General features: G+C 34.5%; 1 protein-coding gene across 1 annotated transcript in view; it reads left to right on the top strand.

Moving 5' to 3' along the window:
* Nucleotides 1–19,193: 19,193 nt before the first annotated feature.
* LOC124885485 (protein SABRE-like) overlaps nt 19,194–24,668 on the top strand; it is a gene marked incomplete at its 3' end in the record, with an annotated part of 30,574 nt that continues 25,099 nt past the window's right edge. Inside the window, 1 exon segment of the mRNA XM_047411046.1 lies at nt 19,194–19,710. Coding sequence (XP_047267002.1) covers nt 19,640–19,710 — 71 coding nt within the window.

Genomic DNA, 24,668 nt, shown 5'->3' with positions numbered 1-24,668 from the left:
ATATTCATAAAAAACATAAATACATTACATATTTAGTCTCGCCAAAAACACTATCATTTTTTTCTTTTTTTTTTTAATATTTTTTCTTTTTCGTGTTTTTCTCATTTTTTCTTATTCTTTTTTCTATTTTTGTTTTTTTTTATTTTTTTCATTTTTTTTTTTCTCTTTTTTGTCTCTAACTTCTATTTTTCTTTCTTCTTTGATTTTTTATTTTTTTATACTTATTTTCTTTATCATTTTTTTCTATTTTCTATTTTTTATATTTTTAAAAAATATGGGTACTCGAGCACAAGTCATGGATGATAACGTAAATACCACAATTGTTTATCGTATTTATAGTCACACTGTCATTTATATTTTTGTATTCATTGATACAACTGTATTTATATTTTAAAGTTCGCGCTTGTATTTGTATTTCGCATTTGTATTTGTATTTGTTAGTTCGCACCATTATTTATATTTTATATAATTTACACTTGTATTTTAAAGAACTATTTTGTATTTGTATTTTATAATTGACTGTATATTATATTTGTATTGTGGTTTTATTGTGTTTGTATATTTAAATTATATTTGTATTCTATTTTCGTCGATGTTTTTTTTATTTTTATAGAATTTTTTTGTATTTGTATTTGTAAGTTGATTACATATTATATTTAGTCGTGGTTATGTACAATTTATCATTTGTATTTGTATACAAACAAGTAAATGTATCAATTGTATTTTCTTGATTCTAAAATATATAAATATGTAATGTATCATTGAGAAAAGACATCTCTCCCCCTCCGAACTTGTCCTCCCAGCTCATTTTAGCACTTAAACTTAACTTCCGTTTATTTACCCCCTTAACATCTTTAAATTATATTATTTTCACCCCTCAAATCTGAATACCACTCTCACAACGGAGTGTGTGTTACACTCGCCTACACATCAACGCCACGTCACTTCCACGTCATTGCCACGTAAAAAGTATGATTTTTCTATAAAAAAAAATCCCCCACACATTATTTTTATGTATTTAATTTATTTATATATATATATATATATATATATATATATATATTAGATAAAAAAGGCACCCCCCACCCCCATTTTCTTTCTTTTTCACACCCCCACGTAAGTTAAGTTTAACTGTTAGAGTAAGTTGGGAGTACAAGTTCGGGGGGAGGGGGGGGGGGGGGGGGGGAATGTTTTTTCTCTGTATCATTTGATACAAATGTATAGTTTGTATTTGTATGTCAAAATTAACATTCATATTTGTAAATAAATAAATATCACTTGATACAAATACAATAACAAATAAATGATTTTACAAATACAAATTCAAATATAATATGTATTTATATATATTGTATTTGTATAAAAATTTGAATTGTATTTATTTGTATCAATAAATACAAACAATTATTCGTAGAAAGAAAAACAATTGTTTCTTTTCAATACTTAAAAAATGCAAATGATAGTTCTCATTTGTATTTTATAGTTCACACTTGTATTTGTATGTTATAGTTCGCATTTATATTTATATTTTATAGTTCGCACTTGTATTTGTATGTTATAGTTCACATTTGTATTTGTATATTATAGTTCACATTTGTATATTTGTATTTTATATCTCACACTTATATCTGTATGTTATAGTTCATATTTGTATTTATATTTTATAGTTCACACTTGTATTTGTGTTTGTTAGTTCGCACAAATGAAAAGAAGGAGAAAGAATAAAAAGAAAAAAAAAAGGAGAATAAATGAGAGAAAAAGGAGAAAAAATACAAAAAAAAAAATAAGGAGAGTAACGGAAAATAGAGAAAAAAAAAAGAAAAAAAGAATGAGAAAAAAGGAAAAGGAAAAAAAGAAAAAAGGAAAAAAGAAATAATGAAAAAATGAAAAAAGTGAAAAAAAAAACAAAAATAAAAGAGAGAAAATGAAGAAAAGAGCTGAAAATGAAAAAAAAAAAGGGGGGGGGGGGGGAGTAATAGAAAATAGAGAAAAAGAGAAAATACATAAGAGAGACTATGGATTGTAGTTAGGGATAATTAATAGGTAAGAGTGGATATGAATTTAATTAATTGAAGTTTAGGCTAAATAGATTAATTAGGAGTTTATGTTTGCTAAGTTATATAGTTATATCCCATAAAATTAATCCTCTTTTTGTAGGACAATATTCAATTTCTCCTTAAATAGTATGTTGATAATTATAGTAAAAGTATATTATGGTACAAATAAATATTTTCATTTATTATCTCTATGTTTATCTATTCCAAAAGGTTTTACACTTTTTTGAAATACTTTATTAAAAGAAAACTTTTTTTTGACTTAAACACGTTTCTTCTTCATTCATACTCAAAATATTTATATATATATATACACATACTCAAACTATTTCTTAGGAGAAAAAATTGGTGTTTACCTTTATTAACGAATTACTTTACTTATCTTTTTCTTTTTTATCTAATGTGAGATTTGTTGATATAGTGTTTTCTTCCTTTTCAAATTTCATGTGAATTCTTATTATAGTCGCAACAAAGTTTTTACTTTTTTATTTGTGGTTGTGATAGATGTTCATGAATCATGTCTAAACCTCGAGCGAAATATTGATACTTCATATTGATTTTATACAGATTTCATACACGAAAATTCTAAGAAAAATCCTGAATAACATGTTCAATTTATATACTCATTAAAATTGAAGCAACTTTGAATCCCAAACATTGCATGAAAATGATATAGAAATATGTTCAAACATTGCATGAAAATGATATAGAAATATGTTCAAACATTATATGAAAATGATATGAATTTGGTATGACATATATATTTTAAAAATATGGTGCGAAAAAAGGTATAAAAACATAGTATGAAAAGAGTATAGAAATTAGTGTCTCATATGGTTATTTAGTTACCTTATAGAATCATCATGTGAAAAGCTACAAAAGTTGTCTCGTATGGTTATTTAATTAGCACCTAGAAACATGATTATAAAAAAGTATAAAAATTGGTGTCTCAAATAATTATTTGCTTACCTCCTACAAATATGGTATGAAAAGGATATAAAAATTGATATGCCGAATGGTGATTTGATTACCTTCTACAAACATCGAAAATGTATAAAAGTTGATGTTTTGTATGGTTATTTAATTAGCACATAAATATGTGATATGAAAAGAATTCACAATTTCGTTCTCGATTAGTTATTTAATTATTATTTTTTAAATATTATATGAAAAAATATAGAAAGCGGTGTGAAGAAATATTATTATAAAACTATAGTTTACTTAGTGAAATTGTTGAATTCTGAGGATGAAGCCATGTTTTGTCTTGTGTTTTGATTCATATACAATAATTACTAAATATTAGTTACATCTCATTTTCCTCCATGCATCAAAAGTAAAGAATGCAAACTATCACCATCCATTTTAAATCTGAATCAAGTAAAATATTTATATCAATATTTTTTTAGAAGAAGAAGAAGAAAACTACGGTGAATTAATTTAAGAGAACATCGTGAAGAAGAGGAAAAATTTAATTTTTGATAATGAAGATTTGAGAAAAGTTATGGCAGTATCCCTATTCATCGAACAAGGAAAAGAATATAGTTATAGTAATAATTTTTTTATAAGAAGTATAAGAAATTTTTAAACAAAATTGAGATGATGAAAAAGAAAACCCTGTTTGATAATGGGGTACTGATGAAAAAATCGTATAAATGCTTTGAAGGAGGAGTAAAACTGTTTCAGAGAAAAAAAGAGATAATTGATTTCCTAATAATAACTATCATATCTTTTTATGGGTATAAAATCTTTTTTCCTTATATAAAATTTGTATTTTCTTTTAAATTTAAAAGAAAAAATATTTTAATTTTTTTTTTGAACTAAATTTTGCTATAACTTGCAAACTTAAAAGTTTTGCTATAAGTTGCAATTAATCATCTAAGAAAGGTAATTTGATTTTTTTTTTATGAAAAAATAACATAACTCCAGCCTTAACTTGTCATATTTATACAGATTTTCACACTTATAAAATAATTACAAAAATCTCAATTAATTATGTATTTAATTAGATATATCAAGAGTTAATTATATATCTGAATAGATCATATATATATATATATATATATATATATATATATATATATATATATATATCGAAAGCTATTTACGTATTTTTGCAAAGAAAAATGTATCTTCATTGAATGTATCGAAAACTAATTGTGTATCTCGACGAACTCAAAATTGAGATTTTCAGTAAATATGCAAAATATCATCTTTTTTTGTAATTAAGCTTCAAACTATCGGGATTTGTATTGTTTACATATTTTTTGGGGTCGTAATATTGCACCAATTTTTCTTGATAACCGTGGTGTCCGGACTAGCTTACACGCACCTCAGCTAATTTTACGGCATATCTGCAACCTCCCAACAATGTCCATCAATATTAAAATAAATGGAAAGAAACCACCTAGTATTTTGATATTCAACACAGATTCATTGAACCACTAGATCACACTGTTGGATGATTGCATCAAACTATATTTGAATATATAATAATTATTTAGATGTGCGTTCATATTCAAATAATTAATTTTAACGAGACTAAACGAGTCCTTCAGCTACTCCAATCACATGATATTAAGTGGGTTGGGAACAAATGTATACTGGATAACTTATTCCATCATTATTATATACTCCCTCTGATACAAGATCGACAAGGAAGACACAAAAACATACACTAAAATAGTCCGATTTGAAGAACCAAGGACCCCATTTGATGACCTCTCTCGGATTCACAAGAAGAACAAGAAAGGAAATAATATCAAGAGTAAAACACACTAAAAACAACAACAATACCTGATGAACAAGATGCAATAACAATAACACACGGTTACAAGACAAGAACACAAATGGATTACACTAGATATAGACAAACGATTACAAGAAAGTAAAGATAGATAGATAGACAAATGGAGATGTAATATTAACAATCCAAAAGTTTATTCCACTTTTGGACCTTTAATATCACACACAACCTAAACCTATCTCTTACGTGACCTCAAGGGAATCGAAATCTCCAAGCAATTTCCGTTTCTAAGCAAATCATCAACACAAGGATTCCACCTTACCCAAGGATTCCACCTTGAAAGAGGCTCTCAAAAGAGACTACAAATATGTCATCTAAAATCTCTCCTTAAACTGAAGGCAAACTAGCTATTTATAGGCCATGGGTCTTTATTACACAATGGGCCCAAAAGTGACCCTAAAAGCTATTGGGCCCAAAAGTGACCCAAAGCCCAAAATAATATCATGGGCGTCTATGCTCTCTCGAAGCCCACGCTATCTTCCAAACACGTCGTGGATCAATGCTCCCATGGATGACATCATCAAATGTTGTTTCTCCCGCGCTCCAAGCTATCATCCACACACGTATTTGTTCCCCTAAAACAACCAAATCTTGGATCCATAGATGTGATCCTTGAAGTATCGATCCCAAAGAAGTGGAGCCCATTGATCTTGTATCATCCTCCCTTTCTTGAAGAGGATTCGTCCTCGAATCCAAATCCTTTATCAACTTGTCATTGCACTTTTCAAGTTTGGAATTCTTTGGTAAGAACTCCGTTAGGCTTTTAAGTTCTTTTTATATGGCATTCTCCTTGCATCCTCCTTTGATATTATTTGTTCATGAACCTGCACAAATGAAGGAGTGATACTAGGTAAAATGCTAGCATCATGGTTAGCGAGTGACAAAGGTTCCATGTTAGAATTGGTCTTCTCAATTTGGATTTGGGTTGGATGAACAATGTCGTCGGGAACTTGGTTTGTAGTGGGAACATGTTCTTGAAGTAAAATCGGATGTGGTCTTTGGTAATGAGGTGTTTGTTGGTGGAATTATGGTGGTTGGGGTACATTTGGTGGGGTTTGGGAAGTAAGACATGTCACCTTTTCCATGTTTCCTTCTAAACGTGACCCATCCTTCTTCCAACTATTTAATTTTTGTCGCCAATCCATGAGAGCTTTCATTATTGCCTTTTTTGAGATAGGTTGGATCTCATCTCACAAAGCCATGGTACCTATAAATTAGGCACTCAGTCAACACAAATTTTTCTTCAATTTTGAGGATCAAACACCACATTTTGAAAAGAATTCAAGATGAAGGTTTGAATCTTCTCAAGAACACTCAAGAACACCAAGAAGTTCAAAAATCTCTAACTCTTGAACCGATGATCGAAATGCGATGACATTTTGAACCAAGGCTATTTTCAACCTTATAAACACATTTCAAACATCAATTTGATTAATTTCTCAATCAAAAATTCCAGATCTCGAACCCACCTCCCCTTCTTCAAGTTTAAGCCCACATCAAGGGTAGAACACTCAAATCAACTCCGATTTAGCTCAAATTCGAACCCTAGACTCCTATAGTGTTAGAGAACAAGAATCTAACACTAAAACACAAGAAAACAACAAAATCAAAGACTCAAATTTTGACCTAGGGTAAAAAACGGGAATAGTACTTTTTTTTTTTGAAATTTTTGATTTTGACACTTTTTTTTTTTTTACAATTTTTAAGATAACAAACCCAAGATTGACTTCGCAGGAACGAAATCAAGCTCATCTTTGATACCAAATGATACAAGATTGACAAGGAAGACACAAAACATATATCAAAATAGTCAACAATTTGAAGAATCGAGGACCCCTTTTGACGACCTCTCTCGGATTCACAAGAAGAACAAGAAAGGAAATGATATCAAGAGTAAAAAACACTAAAAACAACAACAACACTTGACGAAAAAGATGCAATAACAACAACACACAGTTACAAGACAAGAACACAAATGGATTACACTAGATATAGACAAACGATTATAAGCGATTCCCCTTCTTGAAAATGATTCGACCTCGAATTCGTACCTTGCAAAATAAGAGAAAGGACAAACAAGCACAACATCCTCATGGCATGAGGGTTAGGGTTAGCACAATAATAAACATCATCACACCAAGGGGGTACATACTTGAAGTATAACCAAGAATCCTTTGAAGTGAGTATTAAAAACTCAATGAAAGATGTACGAAGGATTTGGTTATGGGATACACCAAGAGTGATACTTTGCTTGTCATGTAGACCAAGCAACAAGTTGGGTGCACCAACATCACCATTTCTACATTTGGCACCGGGGTCAAATGGGAAAAGTGGCCATAGTCACGGGTCTAGACAACACTTCCCTTTCCCATGGTCTACTCCCAAACTAAACGACATACTCTCTATAATAACATACATATCATCCAAAGCAAATAGAGAGTAGAGAATGGTATCACTCAAATAGACTTCTACCAAGGTGCCCTCATGTGTGTACTCCCTGCTAGTTTCCTAATAATAACCATGAGTACTCTCAACAATAAAGTCACATAAAGTAAAAGAAGAAGTAGCTTCCGCAACTACACATTCCTTACCCTTAAGAGTACTCTCATCTTCCAAGAAGAGATTTCCATCTTTAGGAGGAATTTTGTCACACCAAAGTGAGTTAGCATATAGGCTATAGCTTTCAAGGCAAGCTATACCATCATTTTCACCACTAGCTTTATTAGAAGTGTTTAAATCATCTTCCAACAAGACATTATACCTAAAGAGAGTGTGATCTACCTCACGGACAGATTTGGAATAAGAAAGTTCCTCACACTCTAAATGATCAATATCAAGTTTCAAGGATATTCCAAACACAAGATTACTCCAAGAAGAGATCTCGGGTTCACTCCTACTTTGTTGACCAATATTTTTAAATACTTCACTCACTTGAGTTCTATTAAGAACATAACACGCATACTCAAGTGGGGGACAATTTTCATAAACAAGTTGATCAACAGTAATTACACAAGACAATGTACTTTCGTTTAACATATAGGCTTCAACACTAGATGGACATAAATTGATCTTACAAGAAGAGTCAATTTCGTCATCAATAGGATCAATTAGTGTATCCAAACTCACAATGTGTACATCATCAACAAGAGGCAAGGAATCATTAGACTCATAAATAAGTAAGCTACTACTCACACTCAATGGCTTACTAGCCACACAATTGTCATTCATATGCACTAAAGTGTAAGAGTTAGCTGTTTTACCTTTAAGATCTTGAGTGGATTCTTCCTTGCCGTGAGGTGAAGATCCTCTACAAGCTTGGGTAGCAACTTTCTTGTGGCATTGTTTGCTTTCGCTTGCCATGTTGGTACCTACACAAATGTCCTTAGAAATGGAAGGACAACCAATGTCATATCCTCTCCTTTTTCCACTCTCGGATTACCACCTTACACTCCCTTACTTCTCTCAATCTTTTATCTCTCATCATAAATCAGATTGGAGTAGGTAAGTATTTCTCTTTGCGGTTTGGGTAGCAAGTACGTTATGAGGCAATTTCCCCATTGGTCTCTTACAACATTAGGACAATTTTGCAAGTTAGGAACTTGATATCGTGCAAACCAATTGTCACCCAAGATCATATGACCGTAGGTTAAGGAAAAAAATATCGCACCACACCTCCTCATGGTAATCAAATTAGGAGAAGACAACTTTTACCCTCTCGGTAACCTTGAACTCACCCAAGTAGTATGGAACAAGTAAAGGCTCTCGAAATAACCCCAAGTAGTCAACAATGGACGGAAGAATGTAGTTTCCATAGTACCTATCATTCAACACCATAAGGCAGCCGGTATCCCACAAATAGTCACCTTTTCGGAGTGCCCCAACTTCATCATAAAAACCATCACGAGGTCCTACATCATCTCCAAATTCACCATAAGCACTAGGCACATCATTCCCCTCATTTTCTCCCCTAAACCCGAGACCCTCAAATCTGCCCAAGTTTTGATCATGGCTATTTTCATAGCCCCCATAATCTCCCTCAACTTCGTAGCCATAAAATCTCTCACTACAATTATAGTCTCTCATGTTGTAGTCACAATAATCCCTGGCTATCGAAGACATGTTTCCCTTATACCGCCTTTGTACCTACAGAATGAACAAACAAGATTAGTAGTAAAGCTTCTCACTAACACTCGTATACACTCATCTTTGTGATTCTCACAATTGGAGTGACGAATATTGAAAGTTGCTTATGCTCCGGTAGTTAATAGGATGTTAATTTTATTTGCCGGTCGGAATAGATTCTTGTTTGATCGACTCAAGACACATAAAATAAAATTTACTTACAAACTTGAAACAAAGAAGTTACTACGAGTTAAAAACAAGAAAAAGCACACAAATAACGAAGACACAAAAGGAACGGATTCAATAATTAATCTACAACTAAGTAGGTGATTACTAGTTGTTAATTAATTCTAGAATCAAGACAGGAAACTAAGGAAACAATAAAGTGAAACTAATAATCTAAAATTTGAGCCAAAATTCGATGCATGAATAGTAACTTGATGATGTGGCAGCCACGTATTGGTTGCGGTTTCTACAATTTTTATTTTCCAAAGCCCAAGTCTAGACCAATTTTAATTTGGATGGGTGGAATTTGTTTTAAGGAGGGAAGAATAAGTCTTGAGCCTTTTTTTTTCAAGTTTCAAATTTCAAGACTTGACTTTTGTAGTACTTTTCCTTAAAACATGGACCCTTGTTTTTTTGAAAAAGTGATTGAGATGTAATTGACTTGTTGGTGAGTGATGGTAAGTCTTTCAAGACTAACAAAGTTCTCACACTTTTTCCTTCACCTTTTTGGATCTAACTCACTTTATTTTAACAAGGTATGAAGGTTTAGAAGAACATCAAGAACATTTCAACAATCACCAAGAAAATCAACAACAATCTCCCAAGAACAACAACAATTCCGCAACAAAAAGGTCAACTACAAACTTCCAACAAACGGCCAAGTCCTTTAGTGTGGTGTTTTGGTCTTAACAAGGGGTGAAGATTGGGATGAACAACAAGAACACAACAATTTTTCAAGAACAATAACAACACCAAACACACAACGAATCAAGTTTCTCAACAATAATGTCTACCACAATAATGTTCAACAACAATGGGTCAAGCTTATGTTCACAACAACAACATCAAAATACAAGCTTAAATCAAGATGTAGACTCAATGTGTTAGAGAGGAACAAAACTAACACTTAGAGACAACAAATATAAGTAAAAATCTCGGCCAAGACACAACAAAAAACACAATTTTCGGCCAAGAACACAAAATGGATATATTGTTCTTTTTCTGGAATTTTCAGATTTCAATTTTTTTTTTGAATTTTCAAGCAAGCAAGCCCAAGATTGATATTGTGGGAAAAAAATCAAGCCATGTTTTTATACCAAATGATACAATACAAATAAGAGAAACATGAAACAACCACAAAACAGTCCAACACACCCTCCAAAACAGTCCACAAATCACAACAAATCGTGGACCAAATGGAGACCTCACTCGAATTCGACAAATACAACAATAATACAAAAAACAAAGGTGTATTTAACACCCAAAACAACCACAAATCGTGAAGAACAAGATGACAACAAGAACACAAATTTTTGAATCCAACAAGACACAAAAACAGTCCACTACAAACAATAACAAGATTACAAGAATAAAAGGATAGATAGTGAGATATAGATTTATTACAAGACTTAGGAACAAAGTGTGATTCAAACACTAAACCCCTAATTAATGTAACAACAACACTACACTCTTACGGTGACCGCCAAGGGAATCACTTACCTCTAGATCCATCGTTTCCAAGCAAAGAACAATATTGATTTTTCCAAGCCCTATACTAAGGATGAATTTTTCAAGCCCTAACTAAGAACTACACTAAGTTGTTGCACTCTCTAAAGAGAGAATAAGTTTTTCAAATGTTCCTCATTCATTAACTAAAGAGAAATGACTTAAAATAGACTATATATAGTATATTACAAAAGAAAAATAAAATGATTCCAATGCCCTTAATGAGGTGGGTGGAAATGGAGTGTCATTTAGACAAGGCTAAAAGACCAAAATGACCTTGAGGCTAAGTAACCAAGATGACCTTAATAAAAGGGGCCAAAACTGTGAACCATCAAATGTGGTCCAAACCCGTGAGTCCTCTAGTCTTCAAGGCTCCAAGCAATCTTCTACACATGGGTTTGTTTGATGGCATGCTCAAAATAACCCCTACAAGTATGATCCCATTCCCTCCATGGGTTCAAAGCTTGATTCTTCACGTAGTGACTTTGAATGATGTCATCAAAAGCTAAGGCGGTCATTTCACTTGTATCACTCTCCGACCTCCGTTCAATTTTACTTGTCACAATTTGACTTGATATATTTATCAAGAAAAATAATTAATAACAATACCAATTTATCATAATATCCTTATTAAACGATATTTACATTGTATGTTGAAATTAATTTGAAGAAAAAATAATTAATACTTCCTCTGTTTCATTTTACTTGTCTCAATTTAACTTGACATATTGATTAAAAAATAATTAATAATATGGCTAGTTGATACGAGAATAATCACGAAAATGGACTTATGTGGGTGTGTATTGAAAGCGTCCAAGTGTATGTGCAAGAGAAGTGTAATTAAAGGCCCAAATACATACCAAAACAGCCCACTCCATACACTAGAAGGGCGACCCATTCTTGAAGGGCCTTTTTGGTCATTTAACTTCTATTTATTTTGTAATATATAAGGAACATGTTAGGGTTTATTCACTTAGTTTTTGAATGTTGAAATGGTAGAATACACTTGAAACACTCAAGTTCCCTCTCTTATGAGGCTTGGCCGAAACTAGGTTACAACATTAGAGTAGAATCTCTTTTGTTGTTTGTTTGCTTGGAACTTGTGGTGCTTGAAGGATTGAAATCCATCTTGTGTCCCTTTGAAGAGTGTAAGTGTTCCTACTATCATTTTAAGGGTCTTTGTGTGTTATCTACACTTAGGTTATTAGTCATTATAGTAGTTTATGTCTCACTATCTATCTTTTTTTTCTTTTATAATCTTGTAACGTTATATCTTGTTATTATGGAATCCAAATCTGGTTGTTCTTGTTGTCATCTTGTTCATCTCGTTATTGATGTGTTGTTGGCTGTTTTTGGGTGTCAAATGCACCCTTTTTTCTTGTATTCTTGTTATACTTGTCGAATCCGAGTGAGGTCCCCTTTTGGTCCACGGTTTTCTTGAATTTGTGGACTGGTTGAGGTGTGTTTTGTGCTTCCCTTGTTTGTCTTGTATCATTTGGTATCAAAGTCATCTTTGGTGTTGTTCTTACAATACCAATCTTGGGCTTTCTTTCTAAGAAAAAAAACCAGATTTGGTGTTCTTGTTGTTCTTGGCAGAGAAAGTGTTGTTCTTGTTGTTTATCTTGGCCGAGGTTGCTTGTAGTGTCTAGATCTAGTAGTCCTTTGGTGTGTATTGTTTTTTCTTGTGTTAGTTTCGTGATTTGCTAATACTAAAAGGTGTCTAGATCTATATTTGAGCTTGAACTTGTTAAAGTTGTGTTGTGATCAAGGACCTAGGGCGAGAATTGGTGACTTGTTGTGGCTGGTTAGGTCTTGAAGTCGTGGATATTGTTGTTGTTCTTAAAGGATTATTGTGGTGTTCATCTTGTTCTTCATCTAATTTTACAACTTAACACAACCAAAAGTGTAATATAGATTCAAAAAGGTGAACCTACAAATTGTAAAGTTGTTTGTGAAAAGACTTGAGCCATCACTTCCTTGACTTGACATCTACTTTTCAACCATTTTCATTGTTTCAAGGGACCTTGTTTTGTGGGAATTGTACTAAGTCAAGTCTTGCCTTTGAAGATTAGACTTAAAGGAGATTTAAGACATATACTATCCCTCCAAAACTAATTGTTTTCATTACATAGTAACTAAAGTTTGTAAACTTCAACTAGTGACTAATTGTGGGGTCGTGACCAATGATATGCTGCCACGTCACCCAAGATACTATTCACACAAAAATTTTAAGATCAAAAATTTGATTTTCTAGTTTCATTTTATTGTTTCTCTTGATTGATTCCATTACTAACTTACAAGTTAACACTAAATTATAAGTTAGTTTTGTAGCCATTCTTCATGTACATTTCTTTGTGTGTCTTAGTTTTTATTTTTGAGTCATTGTAATACTTGATCCACCTCTCAACGTCTCACGGAGTACAAGCAAACTTACAACACTTGTGAGATCAAAAGAGAGAAATTCGAGAGATAAGGAATAAAGAGAGAGTGTGAGGACCATTCTTTGAACAACTAACTTGTTTATTATTTTGTAGGTAACTTCTTGGCTACAATGGACAACAATGCTCTTGGTGCTATCGATACAAAATCGACAAGGAAGACACTAACTCACACCAAAATAGTCCATGATTTGAAGAACCGAGGACCCCCTTTGGTGACCCCTCTCGAATTCACTACACAATAACAATACAAGCACGATAACAACAAGATTCTAACGTGTTCAACACCTATAATCAGCGAGCCACAAACTAAGATTACAACACAATAACAAGAACAAAGATAACACAACAAGGTCTCGGGTTTGGACACTCAAAACCGAGAATGAACACAACAATAATAATAAGATAGAATGATAGATAACTTGATACACAATGCACAAAAACTATGAACCAAAGTGTATATTGGACACTAATACCCAAGAATTTATACAAATAACATGAAGTTCTTACGGTGACCTCAAGGGAACGGAATCCCCAAGCAACCAACGTTTCAAAACAAGCAACCAATACAAGTGATTCCACACTTGTCATAAGTGATATCCATACTTGTATGAACACTCTCAAAGAGCTCTCAAAATATCATCTAAGTTATGAGAAAATGACCTAATATATTCTATTTATAGCCTAGGTTACAACTTATTACAAAATGACTAAAATGCCCTTAATGAGCCATGGCAAAGGGGTCGCCTTGGAGTGTGCATATTAGATGGCTTTGGAGTGTTGGGACTTATTCTCTACACTTCAAAGCTTGTTCCATTGGTTGGGCAGCCACCCGAGCTTGAGTCTTTACGTATTGGTCCATAATCACGATCGTACTTGTATTATCCTCCCCTTCTTAAAAAAGGATTCGACCTCGAATCCGAACCTCGCAAATAATAGGAAGGACAAAAAACACAAGTTCCTCAAGGTATGAGGGTTAGGATTAGTGTAATCAATCATAGCATCTTGCCAAGGTGGCTCAAACTTCATATACACCTAAACATCCCTCTTACCCGAATACCCTCCCAAGAAAGAGTCAACTAGTCTATCCAGATAAATGTGACAAGAAACAAGGAACAAGAGTTGCTCATCAAGTGAAAAACATAAACTCTTGTTGGAACAACAAATAGGCTTGAAAGTCGAGATAGGAAGGCTATAAATTCCATGCACATTCAAGTCATTCCAAAAGACATCCTTATCACCATACTTCAAATGATCACCGGGATCAAATGGATGGAGTGTCCATGGACACGATTTTAGGATGCATTTTATTTTCCAAATACTATTACTAGTACAATTATATATCCCCTCTATACTAGCATGGTCTACAACAAAAACAACTAGAGGGTCATCCATAGTCAATCGGCCAACATGTTCAACATCACCATTTTCACACACAAGTTGGTCTTCATGACTTTCATAAGACATTGTACTATCAATTGCCACAATGGCCTCAACACTAGATGGATCAACTAATGTATCCAAATCTCAAGTTGTACATTATCATCACCAAGCGGAGGCACATTCGGCTCATCTAAAGACAAACTACCATTCACACTTAGTTGGCTACTAGCCTCATTCACTAGAGTGCAAGAGTTAGTTTGATTACTTTGTAGCTTATGTGTAGCATGCCCACTCACAGGAACTTGATTAGGAAGGCTTGGATTCTCTATCAAGTTATCCAACTCGTTGCAAAGAGAGCTTTCTGTCCCTTCTATTCTTCCTTCCACTCGGTCCATTATTTTTTCCATTCTCTTCATTCGAGTACTAAGGTCATGTTTCATACCCATTATGGCATCCTTCAAATCATTCATGGTCACCTTTTCCAATGCCATAGTACCTAACACGAGAAATTCTAAAACAAAAACACAAAAAACAACAAACTAGTAAATGTTAGAAAAGAAAACATCTTCACAAGTTCTTCAAGCTCTCACACTTTGAAATGTATCTCAATTGGCCGCATAAGTGTTGGTAACTCGTTCATACTCCGAGGATATTTCTTGGTGCCGATTGGGGCTCGAGGTCAGAAAAGATTCTCTTTTGAAACAACTCAAAGAAAATACGTACGGACTTGAATCAAGAAACTACAATGAATTTCAAAAAGATAAAAGCACACAAAAATAAAATGTAGACACGAATAAACGGACCCAAAACTAACTTACAACTTAGTAGACAATTACTAGTTTGTTAATTAGTAATAGAATCAACAAAAGGCAACTAAGAGACAAAGATTAGAAACTAAGAAATAAAAAATTTGAGCTTACTTATGTTGCGTGAACAGTAAAACGTGATGACGTGGCAACCACATAATTGGTCGCGGTCCCACATAATTTTTTTTTAATCACCAATTTGAAGCTTTTGTCTTGATACAATTTAGAATGGATGAGTTTATTTTTTTGTGGAAAAATTCAAGTCTTAGAAACTTTTTCAAATTCCTTCTCAAAAAGTGAGACTTGACTTTACTATTCCCACAAAATAAGGTCATTGAAATATGGAAAAGTGGTTGACAAGTTTTTGAAGTGATATGTTCAAGTCTCTTCACCAACAACTTTTCAACTTTATTTTACTCCTTTTTTGGATCTATGTTATACTTTATATTGATTAAGAGATGTCAAGATGTGAAGAACAACAAGATCTCAACAACAATTTCTCAAGAACACCACCAACATTCACCTCCAAGTCCACAACAATTGCAACATATGACCAAGATCAACAATATCAACACACAACCAACTTCAAGTTTACAAAAACAAGTTCAACAACATAAGCTCAAACCTTTAGATCTAGATACTTTAGTGTTGGTGAGAAAGAAACCAACACTAGAAATAATCTAAACAAACAAAAGACTACAAGATCTAGCCACAAAGAAATATATCTTGGCCAAGAACAAGAACAATTTCTACACTTTTTTTTGTATTTTTAAGCTAGCTAGCCCAAGATTGATCTTGTGAAAACAAAATCAAGCCATGCTTTGATATCAAATGATACAAAATCGACAAGTAAGACACTAACACACACCAAAATAGTTCATGATTTGAAGAACCGAGGACCGCATTTGGTGACCCCTCTCGGATTCACTACACAATAACAATACAAGCACGATAACAACAAGATTCTAACTTGTTCAACACCTATAATCAGCGAGCCACAAACTAAGATTACAACACAATAACAAGAACAAAAATGACACAGCAAGGTCTCGGGTTTGGACACCCAAAATCGAGAATAAACACAACAACAATAATAAGATAGAATGATAGATAACTTGACACACAATGCACAAACACTATGAACCAAAGTGTATATTGAACACTAAGACCCAAGAATTCATAAAAAATAACATCAAGTTCTTATGGTGACCTCAAAGGAACGGAATTCCCAAGCAACCAACGTTTCAAAACAAGCAACCAACGCAAGTGATTCCACACTTATCACAAGTGATTCCACACTTGTCACAAGTGATATCCACACTTGTATGAACACTCTCAAAGAGCTCTCAAAATATCATCTAAGTTATGAGAAAATGACCTAATATGTTCTATTTATAGCGTAGGTTACAACTTATTACAAAATGACTAAAATGCCCTTAATGAGCCATGGCAAAGGGACGGCCTTGGAGTGTGCATATTAGATGGCTTTGGAGTGTTGGGACTTGTTCTCTACACTTCAAAGCTTGTTCCATTGGTTGAGCAACCATCCGAGCTCGAGTCTTTACGTATTGGTCCACAATCACGATCGTACTTGTATCAGCTATCTTGGACAGACTTGAAACTATCAATCGAGGAATGAAAAGTATGCTCATAACTATGTCCTCAATCCGAGGAGACATGTCTACTATGAATGAGAGGCTGGATCAAATGGAGAGTCGAAGGAACTCTCGTGCTTCTACTTCTCGACTCCATGTTTCCTCAAGTGGGCATGACCAAAACCCTTCCATCACCATTGTCCCCGAGACTTTGCCTACAAAAGTCAACCCTCCAATTTCACCATAAAATGCCATGAGCTAAGTTACCAATTACCCTTAAAATCGAGAACAAGGTGGATCACTTCTTTCGCAAGTTGATCATGTCCAACAAAAAGGACTTGGAAGCCTATTTCCTCTCATCTAAGCTCCATAACCGAAGTTCCATATTACCAAAATAGCCCCCTCAACCGAAACTCCACTTCCCCAAAATCGATATGTCCATATAGAGGAGTATGGGAGAAAGAGACACGAAGTATATGGAGTCTACGACGATGCTTATATGATGGAAGGAGACTTGAGTCGGATAAGATTAAAGCCAAGTCTCAAGATGGAGAGGAAGCCGAGGTTCAAAATGAAAATGTTGGCCAAGACTTGTTCATATTGAGCTCTCGGGTTCTTCATGTTTCGCGGACCATTTTGAGTGATTTCTTTTAAAGTGGCCAATTGAATGAAGTGAAGTTATGAATTTGTGGGCAAATTCCTCTCAATATGGAGAGGATGATACGAGAATAATCACGAAAATGGACTTATACGGGTGTGTATTGAAAGCGTCCAAGTGTATGTGCAAGAGAAGTGTAATTAAAGGCCCAAATACACACCAAAACAGCCCACTCCATACACTAGAGGGGCGGCCAATTCTTGAAGGGCCTTTTTGGTCATTTTAACTTCTATTTATTTTGTAATATATAAGGAACATATTAGGGTTTATTCACTTAGTTTTTGAATATTGAAATGGTATAATACACTTGAAACACTCAAGTTCTCTCTCTTGTGAGGCTTGACCGAAACTAGGTTACAACATTAGAGTGGAATCTTTTTTGTTGTTTGTTTGCTTAGAACTTGTGGTGCTTGAAGGATTGAAGTCCATCTTGTGTCCCTTTGAAGAGTGTAGGTGTTCCTACTATCATTTTTAAGGGTCTTTGTGTGTTATCTACACTTAGGTTCTTAGTCATTATAGTAGTTTATGTCTCACTATCTATCCCTTTGTCTTTTGTAATCTTGTAACGTTATATCTTGTTATTGTGGAATCCGAATCTGGTTGTTCTTATTGTCATCTTGTTCATCTCGTTATTGATGTGTTGTTGGCTGTTTTTGGGTGTCAAATGCACCCTTATTTCTTGTATTCTTGTTATACTTGTCGATTCCAAGTGAGGTCCCCTTTTGGTCCATGGTTTTCTTGAATTTGTGGACTGTTTGGGGTGTGTTTTGTGGTTCCCTTGTTTGTCTTGTATCACTAGTTTACCATAATATCTCTATTAAATGATGTTTACATTTTAAGTTGAAGAAAAAATAATTAATGCAAAGGGTAAAACATGAAAAAAAATTGTCACTTCTTGATTTGTGAAAAGTGATAAATAAAATGAGAAATCAAATTAAGAATTTAGGACAAGTAAAATGAGACGGAGGGAGTACTAAGGATAAAAGAGAAAAAAATTATCTTTTCTTGATATATAAAAAATGACAAGTAAAAGTAGAAATACAATTAGAAAATTTGTGATAAGTAAAATTAAACGAAAAGAGTTAATGATGAAATAAATAATTTCAAAATTAATATATTCAATCAGACACATGATTAAATAGTCTTACATTTTATTCGAGGATTATTAATCAACTGCTCCCTCCGTCCCATTTCATTCATCCCAAATTTTCTAATTTGGTATCCTATTTTATTTGTCATTTTTCACTTATCAAAACAAAATATTTTTTTTTTCATTATACCCTTAGTGTAATTGTTTACTTCTTATTATTAGCATTCTTGAAAAATGTTGCAAAGAGGAGTACCATTAAGGGTACATCATTAAAAATATAAATGGTGCTTTGGTATTGACTATCCATCAATATTGAAACTAACAACAAGACATAATTAACAGGGACAAAATGATAAAGTTATATTACCAATCATTATTTTCTTAATAGTTATGCCATTTCAATTTGGGACGGAGAAAATATTAAATTAAGAAGCTCAAATCCCCAAAATCACAAACTTTAATCAATAAACCCAACACGAAGACATTTCATGCACGTCCATCAAAGAAAAACCCATAAACAAAAAAAAAAAAAACAAAAAGTAGTACCCCAATAGTTCCCATATATCTAACCGCACCAGATCCCAACTCAACAGTCTCCTCCCTTTCTCCTTGTTTTTTTTTTTTCAAAAAAAAAAAAAAAAACACAGAGAGAGAAAAAGAGTGATCCACCACTTTCTCCCCCATTTCTTCTTAAATTAAATCCATTTTCAACACCAAAATATCTTATTACCCCCGGATCCATCTCCCCTTTTCCCTTAAATATAAGTGTGTGTAGATATATATATATATATATATATATATATATTTATTTATTTTATTTATTTATTAATCCCTTTGTTTCCACTTTCTCCGTTTTCCCCCAATTCCAAAATTCACCCTTTGATCTTCGTTTTCATCATGTAAAATACTAAAATTTCAGTACATGATATACAAGAGTTGAAGAGGATCGGAGTGACGGAATGGATGGTTCACCGGCAAAGTTTCTGTTTGGATTCCTCTTTGCTTCAATAATACTATGGACTATCTTCGTGTAAGTCAATTTTAAGTCAAAACTAGTATTGATTGTCGTTTGACTTTGTGATTTCTGTAGCAATGTGCGTTGATGATGATCTTGTTTCAATTCATTTCATTTGATGTGTGTTGTTGTTTTGTTGGAATTGAGTTGGCGCGATTTGTCTGAACTGCATTTTATAGGTTCCGATTGAACTAGCATTTTGTTTTTTTGACGGATTATTATTTGAGTCAAAGTAGTATTGATTATTGTTTGACTTGTGCTTTACGTGTGTGTGGGGTAATGTGTGTAGAATGGGAATGTACTGTGATCTTGTTTGAATTGATTTGATCTGATTGTGCTATGTTTCTTTTTTTTTGAATTGTGCAATGGGAATTGGTTGGCACAATTTATAGGTTCGGATTGAACTGGCATTTTTGTAGTTTTAATGGATTAGAGAGAGGAATTTCCTTGTGGTATAAGGGTTTGGGTTTGGGATTTGAACTGAGTAGAAGAACCTCGTTGAGTTAGCACACTTTATAGGTCCCGATTGAACTAGTGTTTTTGTGGTTTTAACGGATTAGAGCAAGCAATTTCCTCTTGTTTTTGCTGTCAGAGGGGCTGGGGGTAGGATTTGAACTAAGAAGAACCTCTATGTGTCTTTCCATGTAAGGAAAACAGAAGAATAACGTATATGTAAGCAAGAAATATTTGTTTTTGATCGAGTTGAGATTGTCTGTATGAAACCCTGTAAAGTAAAGTGGCCCAGATGTCAAACCGGAACAAGTACGAGAGATTCTAGACCATTTCGCTTTGGCTGGTGCTTCTTGTGCAAAGAATCATGGGAGACGTGGCCCGTGGGATACTATTGTGGATCCGTGGAAGTCAACTAATTAAATATTTAGTTATATTTTAGTAGTTTTATTTATTATTATAAAATAGAGTTTTATATTTATTGCTTTCATAAGGATTAGACTTTCTAGAATAGGATTTTATAATTTCTACTTCATAAGGATTAGACTTTCTAGATTAGGGTTTCATTTTTCCTACTTTCATAAGGATTAGACTATTGATGTAATACTCCTATTTAAAGGGGTTTTTGGAGAATAAATTGATAAGTCGTATTTCAGCAAAAAGCAAGAGATTGGAGTTCTTTCTCCCATTGAACTCTAAGGTTTTAGTCTCCCTTAAACGAGCTGAAGAAATCGGAGTTCTCTTTTCCATTGAATTCTAAGGTTTCATCCTCCCTTTGACGAGCTGAATTATATATCGCCCTGTGAATCGATCCTTTGCCCTTAAAAATCCTAACAATTTGGTATCAGAGCCTAACACAATGGGCGCCGAGATCAATTTCAGATTCCAAAAAGAGCGTGCAATTACAGAAACCTTGATGGACTCTAAAATTGCAGCAATGGAACAACGCTTATGCGAAAGAATTGTCCAAGTCATCCAAGAAAAATTGTCTAGCTTAGGAATTGGTTCCACAAAACCAGCAATCCATAGATTTGAGTCGTGTAGCGCCCCGACAATTGGCAAATCAACAATTTCTTCTACTCAAGGCAATACATCGCCTGTTCAACTAGCCAATCAAAATCATCCAATAAGTGGTAATTCACGTCCAACCATACCAAGGTATGTAGAGATGGATTTTTCTACTTATAACGGCACCAACGATCCATTAATTTGGGCTCATCATTGTGTACAGTTTTTTGGTATGGTTGAGTTTCCCATGTTGGGAGAAGCACAACTATGGAATTGTCAGCATATGGGCAAATTAGTCATGCTCCGGCAAACTGGTAAAATTGAAATCTATCCACGTCAATTTCAAGAAAAGTTGGCTAGGGCTGGAATTGGATGATCCAGTGTACCCTGGAATTCGAGTTTGAGGACAAGCTTTTTCAACGTGAGTTATGGATCCGTGGAAGTCAACTAATTAAATATTTAGTTATATTTTAGTAGTTTTATTTATTATTATAGAATAGAGTTTTATATTTGCTACTTTCATAAGGATTAAACTTTCTAGAATAGGATTTTATATTTTCTACTTTCATAAGGATTAGACTTTCTAAATTAGGGTTTTATTTTTTCTACTTTCAAAAGGATTAGACTATTGATGTAATACTCCTATTTAAAGGTTTTTTTGGAGAATAAATTGATAAGTCGTATTTCAGCAAAAAGCAAGAGATTGGAGTTCTCTCTTCCATTGAACTCTAAGGTTTCAGTCTCCCTTAAAAGAGATTAGAGGTCTCTCTTCCATTGAATTCTAAGGTTTCAGCCTTCCTTTAACGAGCTGAATTATATACGCCCTGTGAATCGATCCTTTGCCCTAAAAATCCTAACAGATACTTACTCTAATATTGCTGGGTAGCATTGTCTTTTTTTTTAGGGGGGGGGGGGGAGAGCTGATGCAATGGTTTGGTTTTGGGTGGTAATGTCGAGAACTGTGAAAAAAACCACGTTTAGCTAGGCTAATAGAAAATTGAGGAGGAAATGCTAGGCATGTGAAGTTGCACCTTTAGCACTTATGTGGATGGTGGACCATATGAAGGGAGAGGAATAAGATTATAAGAAGCTTTTGATGGAATAGGGAAAGATGTCGTACACTTGAGAAATAGCCTCTTTCCCCTCATTTTTGGTGCACCCATGAGCAAAGTTACCAGTTTCAAAATACAAAAAAAAAAAATTTTTTTTTGGTGCACCCATGAGGTTACTTTTTGTATAGATGATTGGGTGGCTTTCATAGATATTTTTGGTAACATTTTCTACTTTTTGTATATGGGCTAGTTAGTGCTCTTCTATTTAAATAATATTCTTAATTCATCTTAAAAAACACTAAGGGGACGTTTGGTTTATGGGCAAGTTACAACAACAACAACAACATACCCAGTATATTCCCACCGAGTGGGGTCTTGGGAGGGTAAGTGTACGTAGTCCATACCACTACTTCAATTGTGAGATAGAGTCTCTTTCCAATAGACCTCCGATTCAAAATAAAATAATCTAAGAGAAGATTAGGAATAGTAATAGAACAAGATACAATTGAAATTAACTCATTTAATAATACCAAAAGCAAGATACTCTAAGTAAACACCAAAACACACAATATCCTAACTCAGACTAACCTTCTACCCTAATTCGTCTCCTCCACAACTTCCTATCCAGGCCAAGTCCTCGGTAAGCTGAAGCTGCTCCATGTCATGTCTAATCACCACCCTCTAATATTTCTTCGGTCTACCTCTACCTCACTTGAAACCATCCCTAGCCAACCTCTCACATCTCCGCACTGGGGCATCCGTGCTCTTCCGCATCGCATGACCGAACCATCTCAACCTCACTTCACTCATCTTGGCTTCCACCGAAGCTACTCCCACTTTATTTCAAATAACCTCATTTCTAATCCTATCTTTTCTAGTACACCTACACATTCACCGAAGCATTCTCATGTCCGCCACCTTTATCTTCTGGATGGGGGTCTTTTTAACAGGCCAACACTCCGCCCTATACAACAAAGCCGGTCTAACCACCACTCTGTAGAACTTGCCTTTAAGTTTGGGAGATGCCTTTTTGTCACACAAAATATCGGAGGAGAGCCTCCATTTCATCCCCTTACCCCAATCCGATGAGTTACATCCTCATCAATCTCTCCATTCTCCTGAATCATAGGCCCCAGATACTTGAAACTATCTCTCTTACTGATTGAATGAGTGTCAAGCTTAACAACCACATCGGACTCATGAGACCACTCGCTGAACTTACACTGCAAATATTTCGTCTTGGACTTACTCAATCTAAACCCTTTAGGCTCAAGGGTTTGCCTCCAAACCTCCAACTTAACATTAACTCCACTACGAGTCTCATCAATCAAGATTTCAAGACTACATCATCCGCAAAAAGCAAACAATAAGGCACCTTATCCTGAATGTGCCGCGTCAAAACATCCATTACCACGACAAAAAGAAACGAACTAAGCGTCGATCCTTAATGTAGCCCCATCAAGACGAGAAAGTGTTCCGAGTCCCCTTCCCAGTCCGAGTCTCGGCTCCGTCGTACATATCCTTAATCGCCCTAACATATATTATAGGTACACCTGTAGCCTCCAAACACCTCCAAAGAATCTCCCTGGGAACTTTATCATAGGCCTTCTCTAAGTCGATAAACACCATGTGCAAATTCTTCTTCCTTTCCCTATACTACTCCACCAGTTTTTTGACGAGATGGATGGCTTCTGTAGTCGAGCGTCCTGACATAAATCCAAACTGATTTTTAGAGATAGTAACAATCCTCCTCAACCTCAACTCTACCACCCTCTCCTAAACTTCATAGTATGACTCAACAACTTGATACCCCTATAGTTATTGCAATTCTAAATGTCGCCCTTATTCTTATACAACAGAATCATTATACTCCACCTCCAAGCTTCAGGCGTCCTCTCCGTCTTGAAAATTATGTTAAACAATCGAGTCAACCACTCTATACCTGTCCCTCCTGTGCATTTTCAAAAATCCACCGGAATTTCATCTGGCCCCGTCGCTCTACCTTTACACATCCTACGAATAGCCCCCTCAACCTCCTCAACCTGAATGTGCCTATAATAGCTATATTCGCAAAGCCTCTCCGAATGCTCCAAATCCCCCAACACAAAGCTAGTATCCTTATCATCGTTCAGGAGCTTATAGAAGTAAGACTGCCATCTCTTCCTAATATGACCCTCCTCCACCAAAACTTTGCTGTTCACATTCTTGATACACTTCACCTGATCCAGGTCCCGAGTCCTTCTCTCCCTAACCCTGGCAAGCCTGTACAACTTTATATCCCCGCCGTTACTATCTAACGAGGTGTATAAAATCTCGAAAGCAGCATCGTTTGCCCTCGTGACCGCGAACTTTGCCTCTCGCTTAGCAATCTTATACTCCTCCGTATTCTTCCGTTTATCTTCTTCATCCTCACCCTCTGCCAACTTTGCATACTCTCTTCTTGGCTTCCACCTTCCCCTTCAC

Source organism: Capsicum annuum, chromosome 4, assembly GCF_002878395.1.
Source record: "Capsicum annuum cultivar UCD-10X-F1 chromosome 4, UCD10Xv1.1, whole genome shotgun sequence".
Classification (NCBI taxonomy): Eukaryota; Viridiplantae; Streptophyta; class Magnoliopsida; order Solanales; family Solanaceae; genus Capsicum; species Capsicum annuum.
Note: the sequence above shows the minus strand (reverse complement) of the source record. Positions and strands in the feature narration are given on the sequence as shown.